General features: G+C 37.3%; 1 protein-coding gene across 1 annotated transcript in view; it reads right to left on the bottom strand.

The window, feature by feature from the left end:
* MARCH3 (membrane associated ring-CH-type finger 3) overlaps positions 1 to 19,341 on the bottom strand; it is a 33,091-nt gene extending 13,750 nt beyond the window's left edge. Inside the window, exons 1-2 of the mRNA XM_015811129.1 lie at positions 19,103 to 19,341; positions 14,522 to 14,726 (exon numbers count right to left, since the gene is read on the bottom strand). Of these exons, the coding sequence (XP_015666615.1) occupies positions 14,522 to 14,726; positions 19,103 to 19,290 (393 nt within the window). The 5' untranslated portion in view covers positions 19,291 to 19,341. The remainder of the gene's footprint in view (positions 1 to 14,521; positions 14,727 to 19,102) is intronic.
* Positions 19,342 to 19,542: the final 201 nt, after the last annotated feature.

The following is a 19,542-nucleotide window of genomic DNA, read 5'->3' as shown; positions in this document are numbered from 1 at the left end:
GACAAAAAAAATGGTGGACAAAAAAAATGGTGGACAGCCTTGCTTGGCGACCCCCATGAAAAATGGTGGACAGCCTTGCTTGGCAACCCCCATAGGTTGAGAACCGCTGCTCTAAACATTCTTTTTTTAAAATTACAAGACCTGGGCTGCAGAAACTATGAGTCAGAGTTTTCCATTTCTCTTTCCTCCCATCTAGTGGTCATCTGGATTTTTGCAAGCCAGATTTGGTATTCTAGTCTCTCTGTTGCTGCCAGACCAATTTCTCTTCAACTATAAAGTTCACATCAAGCATAATAATTTATTATTAGGTATCAGAGGCAATGTGAAAATTGTTTTTTTCTATGATCCCTTCAATATAGTGCTGTTGATTTGAGGTACTTTCACCTCTTGTAATGGTGCAAATCAATAGGCTCCACTTCCCTGATCCCTATCATTTGTCCTGCAATGACCATAGATAATTTAAAATCATAACACTATTTCCACAAACTTAAGTCATTTTTCTAGATATACAGGCTAAAGTCGCTCAAGTCCCTGGCCTATTCAAGCAGCACCATCTTCATTGAATCATTAAGTTCAATTTCCAGGCTGGGCACAATTTTTTTTATACCTTCAAAAAATAAATCTACATTTTGCTTTCAATTAAAATGAATGCAATGTTATATATATCCATTATCCCAACGTGGCATGTACTGTGTTTTTCCTGCATGTTTCTATTTGACATCTAGTTCAAAATATATTCTCAACTGATTTTTGCAAAAGAAAAGTGTAGAACTGGCATTTGTAGGGATGGACACCTATAGAAATAATTAAAGATATATAGAAAATGTTAGCGAGCTTGGTGATCTGTTTAGCCTGAAATATCACATAAATGGATGTAATTTCCCCCCCCCTTCTTTCTGAATGCTTGCTTAAGTAGAAATGGTCTTGCTTAAGTGGAAATTAGTGGAGCAGGCAAGGCAGGAACAGGTAGTTTTCAATCTTCATAACAAATTTGCAATAATAACGTTCCATTCATTCAACCAGTCAGCAGTTTGAGATAGTATTTGTGTTTCTGCCATCATTCTACATTGGGGTAATCAACTGCACATTCCATACAGTTCATTTAGGAACTATATTTCTGTAATGTACTTTGGAGCATATGCTCATTAACTTGATTTTGGAGATACTGATGATCCAATATAGTATAGCAAGCCCTTCTTAATATTTTACTACATACCCAGACTTCAATATCTGTCATATGGTATGAAAGAAGATGTATAAAAGATGTAGAGTAAATTAAGTGTTTTAATGTACCACTCTACAATGCCTTGGTAAGGCCACACTTGGAATACTGCATCTAGTTTTGGTCACCACGATGTAAAAAAGATGTTGAGACTCTAGAAAGAGTACACAGAAGAGCAACAAAGATGATTAGGGGACTGGAGGTTAAAACATATAAGGAAAGGTTGATGGAATTGGGTATGTCTAGTTTAATGAAGAGAAGGACGAAGGGGGACATGATAGCAGTGTTCCAATATCTCAGGGGCTGCCACAGAGAGGGAGTCAAGCTATTTTCCAAAGCGCCTGAAGGCAAGACAAGAAGCAACGGATGGAAACTAATCAAGGAGAGAAGCAACCTAGAACTAAGGAGAAACTTCCTGACAGTTAGAACAATTAACCAATGGAACAACCTGCCTCCAGAAGCGGTGAATGCTCCAACACTGGAAGTTTTTAAGAAGAAACTGGACAGCCATTTGTCCGAAATGGTACAGGGTTACCTGCCTGAGCAGGGGGTTGGACTTGATGACCTCCAAGGTCCCTTACAACTTTATTACTATCATCATCATCATCATCATCATCATCATCATCATCATCATCATCATCATCATCATCATCATCATCATTATTATTATTATTATTATTATTTGGACGTCGCCATTAGGAATACTAAAAATATATAAAAAGACTACTATTTTTATAGCTTCTTTTTACAATAGAAGCAAATGCCAAGTGATCATTTGTCTTAATTATAACAAACTGTTAGCCTTCATTGAGTGAGCAGTTATGTTGTACAAAACTCTACACATATCTGAACCAACCTGAAATTCAAAATGCAATTTTCAGCACTTAATAATTTAATTCTGTAGGAATGTTAAATTCATTGGCTATTAAACAGAAATAAGTGTAGTTTAAACCAAGAACTAGTTTAACCCAATACACAGTCCAATTCCTACCATATTGACTTAGAAATACATTCTATTGATTTTAATGAGCTGTGGTTCAAGCTACAGAATGTTTTGGATTGTAGATTTACGCATCTCAATCCTATATGTTTATTCTGAAATTATTGTGTTCAATGTCTTAACTTCCTGTCTTGAAATAATGTCTCCACTGCTACTGACTAGTTATTTCCAAGATAACATGTACAAATTCTTTCTTAAAATTTAATTTAAAGTAAAAACTTTGTTTGTTTTTTTAAAAAACAGAGTCCCAAGATTTATTAACCAGAACTTTGAGGCAAAATAAGTACAATGAAAGAAAAAAAGAAAGGAAGAAAGGCTAGCATGATTATTTTCCCCCCAGAACTATATGAAACAGACAATTCATTCACACAAAAATCCATTCTTGATTACCCCAGGCTTTCTTCATTTCAAAAGTATTATTTACAGGGTGTAATTCTTTTCTTGCAGCTGTTACTAAATAATTGAAAATCAGATTATTTTGTCAATCTACAATAAAACTTCCACAGACTATTATAAAATACAGATTTTTACCCATCCCTAATCTTAGTATATAAGCACGTTTGAAATGAAATATATCACTAGGCAACTTGAAGCATTGGTGCTAAAGAAACTTACAAGAATTCATGGGAATTTTCTAGTAATAAATGCAACCAATTAGTCCCAGCCAATTAGACTGCTGTATGGGGGTAGGATTATCAGTAATAGTAACAGTATCACACACTGCTATGTTTTTATATATACACACATATTGTACTTATATATATACAAGGCTGATGTTAAGAAAAATCCATATTACAGAATCAAGACATATTTTATTGGTTTATTCTATCATACTTAAGAAGACACTGAATAAAAAGGGAGGGGTTTTTTTTCAAATACAGAATATGACTGAGGCTTAGTGGAGCATCTATCAATAAATACATAACACAGAAGATAAAGATTTAAGTTTACAGAATATAACATTATACTAAATGGATAAATATACAGATAGTCCTCACCTTGCAACCATTCATTTAGTGACCTTTTGAAGTTACATCACTGAAAAAAGTGACTTATGATCAGTACTCATACTTATGATTGTAGCAGCATCCTCATAGTCACATGATCAGAATCAAGGCATTTAGCAATGAGCTCGTATTTATGACAATTGCAGCATCAAAGGGTCAGGTGATCACCATCCGGGACCTTCCCAGCCAGCTTCCAACAAGCAAAGTCAATGGGGGAAGCTGTATTCGCTTAATGACCACTTGATTCACTTAACAACTACAGTGATTCATTTAACCACCCTGGCGAAAAGAACGTAAAATTGGGCACAACTCACTTAACAGCTCTCTTGCTTTACAACAGAAATTCTGGTCGAGTACCACCTGTACACATTATCTGGACTTTTAAAGCTACTGACCTTTTTCAAAGCGGGTTAAATTTAGTGATGTTCCATATAAATTTGATCGCATGAAATGTTCTAAATGGGAGGGAGGCAGAGTGTATTTGGCTTATATTTGGCTAACATAAATTTATGATTCAAATATTCATATATAGTGTAGGATAAGGTGCTCGGGATATTAATATCTTGCCACAAGATTCCTGAATACGACTCATGTTAGTTTCAGGTAAACTTGTCAGAGAAGTCATCTGCAAGTTTTCAATTGTCTCTTTCTAAGACAGTTAGGTCTACAGATTTTTTAGTGTACTGACTGCCAAGTTTCTGCATATTTCACTACGAATGTCTATAGCAAATGTGCAGCTTTCATGCAGACTCAGCAATAGCTGTTTGAACTCTTTCTCTATCATCTATTTCTGATAATGCACACAATTCACAATTCAGAAGGATCACTTCTAAGCATGTGGAATAGGATACACTTTAATAGTATTGATGCATTTATTTGTTGACATGAGCATACATATAGCTTTGTTTTGCAAAAATATACTGATGGCTGTTGAGTACATCCACTGATTCAGCCTTTTGATATTTTTTTTTTACTGAAAACCTTACTGGAAATGTTTAATGTTTTTAGCAAGATTTTTTAAAAAACCACAATACAGAGTTATCACATAGTGATGAAGAATACCTTCCATGCTACGATTCATAATATCCAACAAAAGAGGTCCATTCAACATTGTGCCAGGTCACTTAACATCATTATTAACTTAACTTGCCTTAGAAGACTACTCTAAAAGATCTATTCTATCTACTGGTCAAGAGCCCATGCACACACTTAGCTATCACTGAGCTGGATTTAAGAGTTAGTAATGCTTGGAATTGGTCCATTGAATCAAGAAGACCTACTCATGTTAAATTACATACCACCGACTCTAGTGAGCATAATTTTAGATCCAACACATTTGCACCGGACATTTTCATTTTACATATATGCTCTGTCTCTAATAGATATATATTTTAAAAGAATAATCTCTGTGTAAAAACATTGTATGCCAAAATAAATCATTTTTTTACCGTACTTAATGTGATGGCCTGGCTCAAACAACATGCTGATGCAATGGCTGGGGTTCCACAGTTTTTTGAACCACAGCGATCCGATCCTCCATCAGTTTCATCTAGCTTACAGTGAGAACCCAGCCACAACTTTCAGACAGTTTGATTTGTAATGTTTATTCTGCTGTAATACCTCTCAGTGCTCTCGTTTCTTTTCTCTGGAATAAGTTTTTAAAATAAAATAATAAATCTTTCAGCTTAAGCTTCAACTACCTCAGGAGAGTATAATGAAGTTATTTCCTCTTTGGTTGCAACAGGCTCAATTGCCAGTTCTAGTACATTTTAGCTCTTAAAGCCAGTGGGCCATTTCATTTTGTTGATTACATGCCTAAAACCCTTTTCCTTCAGCCCTGACAGTGATCTCTTGATGAACTGTGTCAAAGAGTGTCAGGCCTCCGGTTGCAGTAACAGGATCCTAACCTCCTGCCTCAGTGAATGGCAGTGGGTTAAGGTGCACAAAAGTACCTCAAAGGAAGCAGGAAAAACAGTTCAAAGCTCAATATGGGAAAACAGTCAAGCGATGTTCATATTTCAGTATAACCAACTGCAGAAAATGTTCACAGAGCAGGAAAGCTCCTCTTAATACTGCCGAGACTAGTAAAAGAATAATAGAGCCTTTCTGATACACTGCAAGAACCTTGGTCAAAACAATGTAAGCCTTAGTTCTGCATGAATATCACCATACTTCTTTAGGATTATTATATTGCATTGTTTAAAACATTACACAGGTTTGTAATGGCATTCTCGTTTTTTTTTAAAAAATATTACAACCCATTTAATGCTCCAGTAATACTGGCAGAAATTGTGGTTCCTCCTATGCCGCTAAGTTAGAAGTCCTAGCATCTTTCTGCATTAGTCATGCTAGTAGAGACTACACTTTTCATCTTACAAATGGGCAAGCTAGAGTTTCATAGAAGCTGCAGCAGGTGAGGCATGTTGCTGCCAGAACAGTGTGGCCTTTCTGAAAGGCCTCCAAAACTCATTCCAATATCATATACACAATTATCAAATAATGATCTAACACGAACCAACTAAGTGACTAGATTCACACTCAACTAACATGATTTGTTCAGTTCTGCATTACCATATAGTGGAAACTAGACTTGTAGCTAATAAATCACTTGGTTTAATTATTGTTTTTGTATCCATTGTTTAATGCAATATGCAAATCCAGCCATTGACAAATTCTCCATAGGTCTGTTAACCCTAGAATATACAGTTTTTAAATAATCATCATTATATATATTAAATGTGTATGCCACCCTATTCTGAACAACTCTGGACAGCTCACAACAATAAAAGATTCACAATAAAATCAATAAAACATGAAGGTAAAGGTAAAAGATGGCAAGCACAAAAGAGGAATTAAGGGATCTCACTCTTCCTTGCCAAAGGCCTGGGTGAAGAACTAGGTTTTCATGATTCTTCTAAACCAGGGCCTTTCAACCCTTCCACCAATGGTATCACTTTTAGGATATGGCAATATTCGAGTACCACCAGTCGCCTAGCAAAATGTCAAAAACTTGATGACAAAAAAAAGGAAAAAAGTGATAAAGTACTCGACTTATAGTAGTTCTCTTAGTGACTGTTCAAAGTTACAATAGCACTGAAAAAAGTGACTTATGACCATTTTTCACACTTATGACCATTGCAGCATCCCCAGGGTCAATCTACATTTGGATGCTTGGCAACTGATTCATATTTATGATGTCACAGTGTCCCAGGATCATGTAATCCCCTTTTGCAACCTTCTGATAAACAAGTCAGTGGAGAAACCAGATTCACTCCTCCTTTTATATCCTCTCTTCTTTTCTCCCTTCTTTTATATCCTTTCTTCTCTCCCCCTTCTTTTATATCTTCTCTCCCTTCTTTTATATCCTCTCCTCCCCCCCTTTATATCTTCTTCTCTTCCCTTTTTTATATCCTCTTCTCTTCCCTTCTTTTATATCCTCTTCTCTTCCCTTTTTATATCCTCTCTTCCCTTCTTTTATCTTCTCTTCCCTTTTTATATCCTCTTCTCTCCCCCTTTATATCCTCTTCCCTTCTTTTATATCCTCTTCTCTCTCCTTTTATATCCTCTTCTCTCCCTTTTATATCATCTCTTCTCTTCCCTTCTTTTATATACTCTCCTCTTCCCTTTTATATCCTCTCTTCTCTCCCCCTTTTATATCCTCTCTCTCCCCTTCTTTTATATCCTCTCGTCTCCTCTCTTCTTTTATATCCTCTCTTCTCTCCCTCCTCCTCTTTTTGTCTTCTGTGTACCTCCAGCTGATTCCTCTCAAGGCTACATTTGTCCCTTTCTCTTTTGCAATCCCCTTCTCTTTCCCCTGTTGTCTTTTTTCCCCTCTCCCTCTCCCGCCAAAAACTTCTTCTTTTATAGCAGGCATGTCAAACTGCCGGCCTGTGGGCCTGATGCGTCACATCGAAACCATGCCCACCCCATTGCCGGCAATAGGAAAAAAGTCCCAATATGTTGTGTGACGTCACGTGACGTCGCAAGTTTGACATGTCTGTTTTATAGCCTCTCCTTCTCTCCCCCCTTGTCCTTTTCTCTTCCGGGTGCGCTGGAAGCGCTGATCCTGGGGCTTCTGTCTCGTCCCCATAGCCCTGCAGAAGCGCCCGCCGATCCTGGGGTTTCTGTCTCACCCCCATAGCCCTGCAGAAGTGCATGCCGATCCTGGGCTTCTGCCCAGCCCCCATAGCCCTGCAGAAGCACCAATCAGCTGTAGCTACACCCGCCGATCCTGGGGCTTCTACCGAGCCCTGACAGCCCTGCAGCTCCAGCTGTCTCTCCCTCAGGCTTGTGTGGTGCTGCTGCCGCTTCAGCTCCTTCCCCTCCCCCGCTACACTTGTCTAGGACAGTTCCTTACCACCTGCCAGGTGCCAAAGTACCACCGGTTGAAAAGCCCTGTTCTAAACAACAGAGTAGGGGTCATTTGGATATTGGGGAGTAGCACTTCATTCCAGAGGGCAGGTGCTGTTTTAGAGAAGTTATGCTTCCAGGGTCCTGAAAGATAACATTGTTTAACTGAAAGAACCCAGAGCTGAAGGATTGAATTAGCCAGGTAGATACTATATTTAGCTCAGGATTCATCGTGATTATTTGGTTTGTGAATTTGCTATAGATGGCTAATTTCTGCACCTCTTTCAGTTGAAAATAAGGCATGTTGTAGGTTTTATATATACATTTGAAATCTGCTGCTGTTATTGGAATTAAAATAAAACCAGGTAGTTTCTGAGTATGACTTTACATTTTCATAACTAACATTATGAAGGAAGAATGTACTTTCTACTTTTTGCTTAAAAGCTCTGCACCCTGAAGAAAAGATATTCTTTTTATAATGCTCATGAATTCTTATCTATAGTATTATAGTCTTTTAATAAGAAAAAGAAATGAAAAAAAACCCTCTAATCTTTCCCAGTAGAACTAGGAAAAAAATTACATTTCGTTATCATAAGGAGAACAAAATATCATACAAATATGTTACATTGGAATTCACATTTTCCTACATCCGGTTTTACACAATTATATAATAAGCTGCTAAAGTCATAATTTTATACTTGGATTATTAAAAAGTAAATAAAATCCAAGGCTAGACTCCAAAATAATGAAGAACCTTTAATAACTGCCTGGTAGGTAAAAAGCCATGCTTTATGCTTGCTTCAACAAATCACACCAGTGTATTTTGTGATAAGATAAAAACCGGGGAGGAAGAAGCCATAAATTAAAGCTTGGCATCCCACCTGTTCTGCAAGGTGAATGAATAATGAAACCCACACATAGTCAACACTGACAATGCCTCTAATCCATATTCTCTGCAAAAGGAAATCCTTATCAGGGCGAAGCAATAGTGAAGCCAGAGGATCAGAAGGTAAATAGATTACAAAGATCCTCTTTTCTGAAAATGAAAGCTACGTTGGATAGAAATGGCCACAGTCCCCATTTTTATCAATGACTTCTACTTCACCACCATCTGAAATTTGGCCTGATAGAATTAGGCTGAGAACAAATAGTCATAACCTTTACAAAAGCAGCCAACCAGGCAGTTTCAGTTTCTATGCAATTAAGAAAATATCCAGTCTGAGGAAAAAAACTGTAGAATAATCCAGGGCCTTTTGGTTTCTGTTCATTTTTATGAACTATAAGTTGGTATTTTATACAGAGTTGCTGCATATACTTTTCACTTTCATTCATGTCTTACTTTGTTGTGTGCCTCTATAGGAACATTTCTTGAGAGCCTATTCTGGAACATATTAGCAAATCTTTATTTTTGCAGATATTAAACTATTTCAAATTAATTCCCCAGTAAGCCTTTATACAAAAAAAGTACCATCAGTATTGAGTAGTCCCTGAATTTGCCTGTAACTCATTTTCACTTTTGCCTTATTTAAGCATATAACATAAGCAATTTTAACAGGCTACTTTTTTGTCTCTTGAGTTGAGAGAAAATTTCCTCTGTGATCACACAGCAATACCTTTCCAGCTCTGGAAGCATTCGCTTTCCATTTGAGCTCGTCCAGTTACTATTAAGACTCAAGAAATGTCACATTTTATTTGCGCAGGAGAACATTTTCATGGACAGCCAATCAGAAGGTGAAGTTGAAATAAATTAAGCTGTACATCTACTCTCACAGCAATCTTGTGTAATTTATCTTGATAGAGTTTTCATGAAAAATCATATGCACTGATAATTGGAAATCTTTGTTTTAACGTTTGATTTTTAAAGGATTCCTTACTGTAACTGAGCCTTAAATCATTTGCCACAGTTGTAATTCCTATGTAGCTGCTCACTTAAATCGAGAGTTCATACCATAATGTAGACTTGGTTAAATACAGCTATAGCTACAGCTGAACAAGCAGGTCTGTGTGAAAGAGGAATAACTGCAGGCAATAAGATTATTACCCACCAGCTTCACTATCCCTCATTTGCTACTGCTTTCACAGCTAGACTAGCCCTGCCCTCACCCATCGCAAGGACCATGGCAAACAAATTATTTTATGAGAAAAAAAAAATCCAGGGCTTTTTGATCTGGAAATATTGATGCTTCTGATGCCTTTTCTGTTATAGTGAGTTTGTTTATTTGTTTGTTTTGCTGCCTGTCTCACTCTGAAAAGTGCCTCTAGGTGGCTTACAATTAAATGACAAGCCATTAGCAAAATCCAGCAAAGATCCAAAAAGGGATGGCCCATTTCCAACTGTAAATAACCAGGGGTCTATGACCATGGCCAACCTGACATAGCCATCTCGCCACGGCCAATTTGTTGCAGCCAACTCACTGTAGGACTGCTTGCCATGGGACAAGAGTTACACTAATATCAAAGAAATGGTGGAATAGAATAATTAAAGAACGGATGCAAAAAGAGGGACAGAATGACACGTGAATGACAAAAATTAAAATATTTTTTTTATTTATTTTAAATAATTAAATTGAATTGTTAAATTGTCCTGTGGCAAGATGTCCTGCAGTGAGTTGGCTGTGGCAAGTTGTCCTGTGGCTAGTTGGCTGCAACGAGTTGTCCCATTCTGAATAGCCATTCCTGGCAGTGGTATCTGTAAGAAGCTACAGTAATGCCAAAAGGACACATGCATGTAGTTTAAAAATGCCATGACTATGTATTTGTCAAAAATGTCCGATAGAAGTATGAAGGTTGCAGCATTTCTCTGATTTACATCATCGGGCGTATGCTGTCATTTCCTTGCTTCCCTTTCCCCTCTGGATGCCTATGATTTCTAGTAAATCTGGTATGTCATCAAGCATTTTTTTTTAATCTGTCAAATCCTGTTTTTGTAAGAAGCCTAAGCATTATATTCCTCTACTCATTAAATGGTGAAAGCGTACAGACCTCCCTCTGAATCTTACTTGCCATGAAAGGGTAGTCCTCACTTAACAACCGTTCAAAGTTATGATGGACACCCCCCCAAAGTTAATTATAACCTGTCCACAAAGTTATGGCTGCTACACTCCTCTGCCCCTGATTGAATCTTCGATGCTGGACAACCAGCTTGCATTTACAGTTTGTTGTTCTGTCCCATGGTCATTTGTGCTTTTTTGCTGGTTTCTAGCAAAAACACCCATTAAGAAAAATGAATTTGGCTAATGACTAGATGGTAATGCTTAACTGCGGTGACTTGCTTTACAACTATCATAAAAACAGTTGTAAGATTAGTCTGGTCGTATGTGACTTGCATAACAACCACAATGACATGACCAAAATTCTGTGTTCAATTCTGGTCGTTAAGTGAGGACTACCTTTAGTCTTCTAAGTAAAGGTTAGAAAACTGAGACTTCATTGTACAGTATAAAGTCAGCATTGACTGAGTAGATGTCTTTCAGAAGGTGTTTCCATTATTGGAAGCTAACAACTCAGCCTGCATTGTTTTCCTTCTTCCTATCCATTCCTTTTATGTATGTGTCATTTCTTCTAGATTTTAAGCCTTAAGACCCCTTAATCATTCCTGGCAAGGGAGAAAGAAAATCAGGAGTCATTTTATACCAGTGGAACTTGGAATGGGTACTACACTCTCTCTTTCTGGAGTACAGTGGACAACCACCTGAGCAAACTATCCCGGAATACTATAGAAAACACATGAAGCTCTATGAACTGAAAAGACTCAAGAGTTGACCTGAAAGAAAGAGGTGTTTTGTGGTGGTCATTGATTTCCTCCTAAGATGAGCTGAGACAGCTACGTCCAGACATAAAATAGCTGCCCAGAATTGCTATAATGTGATAGGTTGCCATACAAACCTAATTGAATTAATTAAATAAATGCTATATGAATAGCCTTCTATGTGCCCATATGAGAATGCAATGAAGAAATTACCAATACTAAACCTATCAATATGAGCTCTTTTCTCTTTATTCTGGATCAGTGACAGAGCCAAGAAAAAATTGAAAGAATATTCGGACATTATAAGGATTTGGGAAGGAAAGTCAAGGAAATTGGAGTACAGGCAGTGTTTTCATCAATCAGTTTCTTTTCATCACTCAGTTTTAATTGAAGGTCATGGGGCAAGAAGAGAAAACAGGATTCTAGAAGTCAACAAATGGCTACGCAAACAGAAGGGTTGGATTCTATGACAGTAGCCTGTGCATCCCTCATGAAGGACTTCTGGAGATTGATTGATAACTTACAAAAACTGGGAAGTGTTTTGCCGGTGTTTTGAACACTCTAATCAGGAAGGCATTAAACAAAAACAAAAGCGAACTGGGGTGATAAAAGTCTAGAATTGAATATCTAACCAAGGACAGGGTCGAGAAAGCAAAACATAAAATGAAAAGCAGGATGCTGGGAGCTTCTTAGGACAAGACTGCAGAGATACTAGTAGGTGGTACTCAAAGCCTCTTATATTTTAGCATCAATGTAAAAAATATGGGAATAAAAAAGGAAAACCAGAGTTCTTAATTCAGGAAGACAAATGTAATGAGATAAGCATCACTGAAATTTGCTGAGATGATACTCATGACTGGCATATAGTTCTGGAAGTACACGAATAGGAAATAAAAGAAGAAGAGAACCAAAGAATATAGAAGATGGCATCCAGAAACTGTATTAATTCTGCCACAAAAGCTAACACAGTCAAAATGAGCTGAGGCTTGCAAGAGATACCAAATCCAACAAACAGAGCATTCTTTGGTTATGTTATAAAATGTGGGTCCAATGCTAAGAGAAAGTGTTAAAATGTGTGGATGATGGCAAGCAGAACTTCCTAAATCCCATTTTATATCTGCCTTCTTCAAGAAGGAAAATAGAGCTCTAGGTAGTGATTTTATGCCACTGGGGGAACAAGGAACTACAGCTTTGAACATAGAAGGAGAGAATAATAAAGAACTACCTAATGTAAATGAATTTGTCTCCAGAGCCATATGGATTATATCCTGGGGTAGTTAAATAATTAGCAGAATTGATCGTAGAACTGTTCTCAGTAATCTTAGAAAACTTCATGTCTATATTGAGCAAAGTCCTTGAACAGATTATCAAGCAACATGTTTGTGAGAGCTTGAATTGGCATGCTACAATTAAACAGGAGTCAATACAGTTTATCAAAATCAATGTCTGACTAATATTACCCCTTTCAGTAGACTTTCTAATACCTCATAGAAAGGCCACAGACATATTATATTTGGACCTCAATAGAACCTTCATCAGCTAGTCATCAGTGAGTAAAACATGAAGTAGATGATATCATTGTTAGATGAACTCATAGTTACCTGAATGATTGAACCTAAGGAGTTCTCATTAATAGCATCACTTTAGATGGTAATTATTGAGTGGCTGTAATTTATATGATGGAAGGTAATAGTTAGAAATATAAAGTTCCGCATCTGGTAACAAAAATGTAGGACAGAATATAGGATGGAAAGACAGGAGTACATGTGAAAGTGATCTGGGTGTCCTGGTCAACCGGAAATTAAATGCGAGTGAGAGTGCAATTTAACTGCTAAAAAAGGCAAATGCTATCTTAGGATACAATAATAGAAGCAAAGAGTCCAGGAAGTAACTATTACACAGGATGTAACTGTTCCACTCTACTCTGCCCTGGTCAGAATCTATTTGAAATGCTGCATATGGGTCTGGGCACCAGAGTTTAAAAAAATGGACAAAATGGAACAAGTTCAGTAAGGAACCACAACAGCAAAGAACCATGAAGAGCAGTTAAAAAAATCTAGATATGTTTTAACCTGCAAAAAAGACAATGAAGGGGTGATATAGCAATTTTCAAACATCTGAAGGACTGTCACACTGGAGTGAACATTCTCTTTTGCCCCAGTCAGTTAAAAATATAAAGAAGGAAACGTAGGTTAGGCATCAGGGGGACCTTTCTGAATGAATGATCTATCAGCCAGGGGACAGGCTGCCATGTGAGGCAGTGAGTTCTCCTTCACTAAGCCCTCAGAAAGATGGCGGATATCAGAGATGATCGGATGGCTCCTGCAATAAGTGAAGAGTTGGCCTAGAGATTTCTAAAGTACCTTCAGCTCTATGATTCTGAACAGTGAAATAATATTGGCTGAAACAAAATAAAATACACAGTACTATCTTGTCAGCTTCACAACTAATTTTTTATAACTTGTGGAAAAATATCTTATTCAGAATTCTCACAATCCACTGCTTCACGTTGATTTTTAAGTGACCTGTAATATATTGTCTTTCAAAAGAAAACAAAAAGCTTTTAGTGCAGCAGTCAAGTGAGTATATTGTCATTTTATATACAGCTCAATTTATTTAAATCACTTATTTAAATTACTGCAGCTAGAATGAACAAATAGAATAAAACAACTGGCTTATATGACATTGTTTGGCAACAAAGAGATGCAACAAAAATATTTAAAATGTAAAAACCCCCACATCATTTGTCTATTCAGTGGATTTTAAAAGTGATTTCTTAGTATATATTTATAATACACACTAATATTTCTCTTGATATGGTATACATTTATTTCCTTTCAAAATGCCTACACTAAATCAAAGAATATTACATATATCCTAAATATTTTCTGCTATAGTTAAATAAAGGTACATAAAACCCAAGGCATCTATTTGACTTTAATCACTCATGGGCTTGGCTAAAAATTGAAAGGATTCATAACTGAATTTTTTTATTCAGTTTTTTATTTGTTCAACTACTCCAAGTCATTTAGACAGTGAGATAGGCAGTGTATACATTTGATTAATAAATAATAAATATTCTCTTGCTGTCCTTCTGCTCCTCATCTCTGACTCTAAACTCTCCAGATTTTCCTTTGCTTGCGGTACAGTATAAAAAAAAAATCCATAATGAAAAGCTTCTCTCAATTACTGACCTCGACCAATGGTCTTGGTTTGCGCTCTACTGTAAACTTGAAGTGGCAAAGTTCACAGTAATTGGTATTTGAAGATGAGAGCCAGTGTTCCAGGCAGCTACGATGAATAGTCCCCAAGGTTCCAGTACATTCACAAGGAGAAAGCAGATCTTCTTGACTGCTGCCTTCGTGGCAAATCCTGCACATTGGTCGGTCATTGAAAGGACTGCAAAAAAGAAGGATTAGGTTGGTGCAGGAATCCTAAATTGAAGGCACATCAAGGTTATTCGATTATTTCAAGGTTAATTGTACTGTATACAGTTGACCCTAAGAGCCTAATTCATTGCTGTGCATAATCCCTTTCCAACTACCTACAATGTAATCTTATCATAGTAGAAGAATTAATAAGGCAGCACCATTCTTTAAGAACGTTCAGTCAAGTCATATAAAGGAAGCAACCCTTAAATTCTATTAGTTAATGTGATCTGGGCAACATTCATTACTGCTCCCAAATGAGCCACCATGTATGCAGTATATTGTGGAGTGAGTGAGTGAGTGAGACAGAGAAAAGGAAAAGAGGGAGGGAGGGAGGGAGGGAGGAAGGGAGGAAGGGAGAGAGAGAGAGAGAGGGAGAGGGAGATGTTCCTTGATTCTCTAATACATTTGCGCTAATATCGTCTTTCCAATGACAATAACAGCACCTTGGAATCTAGCCAAAAATTGCTACAACCAAGAAAAGGTCTTTCATCAGTCTACCAAATGTTCTACTTTGTCCCTGTCACCCATTCCCCTTCCTGAATTTTCAGTATTCTCTGCATTTTCTTTTCTTTTGCAGCCTCTTTACAATTCCTGTCTGCCATTTCTTCTGAATTATAAACCAGAACCAAATCACAATTTGTAACCTTAGTTTCATTCAGAACTTAAACCAAGTTTTTTGAATGAAATGTTATGGGAAATTGTTTTAACACATTCCAGAAGTACTATATTAAGATACAGAGGAGAAATGAAGGTGAAGGGAGAGGACAGACTGCAAAAATTCTGTCTCAAACTTTATTAGGGCGCACGACCCTCAGAAATCCAACATAATAAAGAAAACTTGACACATAACTAAACAATCAAACTAAAATTGTTAACATTTGGAATGAGCCAACTTTGGATATAGTGGTTGTGTATTATACTGCTATTTATTACACAGTGCAATCCAAAAGATAAGAAAATCAAAAATATGTGTGATATTTTAGAGATGCAATTGCTTAATTCAGAGGTCCCCAACACCCGGTCCATGGACCAGTACCGGGCCACGGCATGCCAGCAACCGGTCTGCACAAACAAGCAAAGCCCCATCCACAGTATGTAGGCAGCACACAAAACCACACATCATCCGATCCATGGAAAAACCTCTCTCCATGGAACTGGTCCCTGGTGTCCAAAAGGTTGGGGACCTCTGGCTTAAATTGAAATAGATCACCACAAAAGAAAATCCTAAATAAAGATCTCTTGAGAATGAAGCTCTTTTCTTCTATACTGTAACAGTTTTTTCTTGGAAACCAGCTTCTGATTTTAAAGCATAATAGTTAATTGATTAGTTGCAGCTATTCATTCTCGCACTTATTTTTCACAATCTCTTTTCTTCCCTCTCTAGAGCACATTTACTGTATATGCATGCTCAAGATTTGTTTGCTTGAACGGATGAAGTATTTTCAATCTATTTTTCATTTCTTCATCCATTGCGACTGGTTTTATTTAAGAAAAATCTATTAAAATTACCAGAAATACCCAAAACAAACATTTCAAGTAAAATCTAATTCTGGCTCCTTTGAAATGGTATTAAATATCCTCTCTGATGTACATGCAGCTTTACTGCTTCTTCAGGTATTACGTGCAGAGTATCCATGTGCATGCTCTAGGCAGAAGTCCTATGGATGTTAGTTTTAATTTGCTGCTCTACATAGTCACTCTATTTTCTCCTCATGTTAGTTTCACACTATACTTATCATAGTGGGCTGGCTCAACTACTGTATCTCCTTTCTCTTTTTCCAATATGCATGAGTTAGGACATCTCTTTTTCCATGTGGCACCAGTTTCTCTTTGAAAATTTGAGCAAAGGGACAGGGGTATCCTCTCTAGAACTTGGGGATAACAAAGAGAGAACCTGATAGGAGGCGCAAAGTTGACAACTGGCAGCAAAAACCTGAGACCAAATATTTGGTGCAGGTGCCCTTCACATCCAAAGGCGAGAAATGAGCAGCACGAAATCTGCTACTACATAAAGACAGGTGAGATTTTACATCTTGGGGCTGCTATAAATAGCAGGCTTGCTTCAAGATTCTGTAATACCTGACTGTCTCATTATTTCACTTTTGTTTGTAAAAGTGATTTTTACAAAAGCCTTTCTTCCATTGCTAACTTAGGAGTGCTGAGTAAGTTTCTTCAGAGAGATACACTGCTGTCTCTTGGGTAAAGGTCCGACAGTTCCTGTGTTTAAAGGAAACAGTGTTCTGCCCTTATTTTTGGAGGACCCCAAAGTATATTTTGTGGAAAGCCACCAGAACAGTCTCCACTCTTAGGATTCTTCAGTGTTTTTATATATGATGTGATAGGCTGTTTTTCCAGGCCCTTCAGTTCTTGTAAGATCTCCAAAAGAAAATAAAATGGAAGAAGATAGCTATAAGGGATTTATGGTACAATGCACTTACACAGAATAAACCTATCGCCCATTATCACCTGCAAATGTTGTTTAAATTATTCTCCAGGAAAAGAAACTTGGGACTTTATTCCTTAGCCTATTTATTTAAGTTTAAAATTCTTTCTTCCAAGTTAAATTGATTTGAATGAACATAAGTATTTTATAAGTGAAGACTGGTCTGTTTTGTTCCATTGGCTTTCCTTATAATATAACTGAAGCATAATATAATTGATTTGACCCTCCCTATAGCAAGGCAATTAAACTGTGATATTTCTGTTTCAATGTATTTATTCTTTCCTTAAACATGATTGTAGGTATATCTCAATGACTGGTTTATTCATAATCTCAAAATTATTCAAATTAATATTTACAATTTGATACTGTACCATCTATCTTAATACTTCCATTTTTAAGCAGTATGATACAGAATTGCTTTCCCTAATGTGGGAATCCAGGCATAGCATTATACAAGTATCAGAAGGAGACCAAGCTGGGAAGAGATGGTATTCTTGGTGAACCATTAGGATTAGAAGCTTAATATCCCTCTCAACTATGTATTAGAGTGTCCTTCCTTTAAATCTCTGCCCCTCAGCCCTAACTTATCTCACAGAGCAGTTCTGGCAGGATTGAAAGAATCCTACGTGTGCTGCTTTTTAAGAAAAAAAAGAAACCAACACAAGACAAATGGACAAATTTCAGAAACTGACTGTTAGAAAAGGTGTTTATTCTAAGGCAGATCTATCATGGTAACCTGCAATTGAAACTTTAGTTTTTTATATAAGTGACTTAAACTTTCTGCAGAAACTTCTAATAATCTGTTTTGTAAAGAAAAAGCACATCAAAAATGTTATGTGTATTTTATTAACATAGTTTACATCACAGGTATGAATATACAGCTGTGCTAAGGTAAGGAAAAGGAATACCTTTTTCTAACAATCCAAAATGGTTTTCCAGTATTAATCTCTGGTCGAATTGGCTAATTGTATAACAGGCAATATATATGCCATGATGCATTTAACAATTACTGTTTGTGAGAGAGTATCTATGCATTAAAGTTAACTTAAAGAATAAAGACCTATTAATGACTCAACAACATTCAGGGAAAATAAATAAGCCAGTTTCCCCCAATCTGGAATCTTTCAGATGTACTGTATTACAATGCCCATCAGTCCCTGCCAGCATGCACCCTCCCATAAGTTAACAGTAATATGACTTCCAGCTGTCAGACTTATTCATGAAGCACATTTGAGAAAAACCATGCAGCCAGTGATTATTGTGTCAAATAGTTAGGAGGCTCCCTGGCTGTAGAAATATAAGCCAGACATGAAAGAGTAAAAAAAAAAAAAAAAAGAAGAAGCTCCATAACACTCTGACACTGGATGAGAGAAAACCTAAAAAATCTTCTTCTATCAATCATTCATACAGAAGCACACAGTTTGCAATGAGCAGCATGCACAAGTCAGCAGGATGTCACTCCTAAAGTTTTCTTTTCCAAATCGGAAGGATTTATTGCATCTTATTCACTTTACAGCCCGTGTCTCCCAGCTATTTCCCCACCTTTTCCTGCACCGAACGAAAACGAGCAAGTTTTACGCATTAGAGATATTCACAAAGTTATTGTCAGCTTACAAAATTCATTCTGAATTCAAAAGAGGAACGCTTTAAGAGTGCAAGTTGTGTGTTGAGTCTGCTCAGAGTGCCTCACGGAAACAGGAGCATGCAGAACAGTAGCCTTTAATCTAACCACGACAAAAACAGAGAGTGCTTAGTCTGGCCTTAAAAATAAAGTCCCAAGTAGGACTACAGGAGCTCAGATCTCACAACCACATCCCCTCCGTTCTTTGCCCTTACTCCTCCAGCACCGCTGAATAGGCAACCAGACATGTCTTGGGTTTGCTATAACTAACTGACCGTACCTCTGAGTGGCAAGAGTCCGTACTACAGTTGATAGCAGCTGTCCGTCCTTGGCTGAAACTTGCATGACATACTGCGGCTGTCCATTCACAAGGCTGCTACAGTCCTCCACAGTCTTTACCACAGGAGTGGCTGGGCTGGTGCAGTCTGGTAAGACTTCGGGCAGGTGACTGCAGCGGCTGGTTGTCATGGTAACAGACAGCAATTACTCTGCTAATGGCTTCCACATTCATACAGGATTTCCATCTAGGAAAAAAGATTAGAAAACCATTTACTGAAGAGCAGGCTGCAAAGACTGAATACAGACCACCTGCATCTTTATTCATTAATATTCAACAGAACTCAAAACAGCATCATTTCTTGTTATAGTTTTTTTTTCTGTAAAGCACAAAAGGGGAAAAGCAAAGATTGATAACAATGCAGAGAGCACCGCGATGTACAA

Source organism: Protobothrops mucrosquamatus, unplaced genomic scaffold (assembly GCF_001527695.2).
Source record: "Protobothrops mucrosquamatus isolate PMUCROS unplaced genomic scaffold, P.Mucros_1.0 scaffold_46, whole genome shotgun sequence".
Classification (NCBI taxonomy): domain Eukaryota; kingdom Metazoa; phylum Chordata; class Lepidosauria; order Squamata; family Viperidae; genus Protobothrops; species Protobothrops mucrosquamatus.
This window is presented reverse-complemented; position numbering and strand designations above follow the sequence as displayed.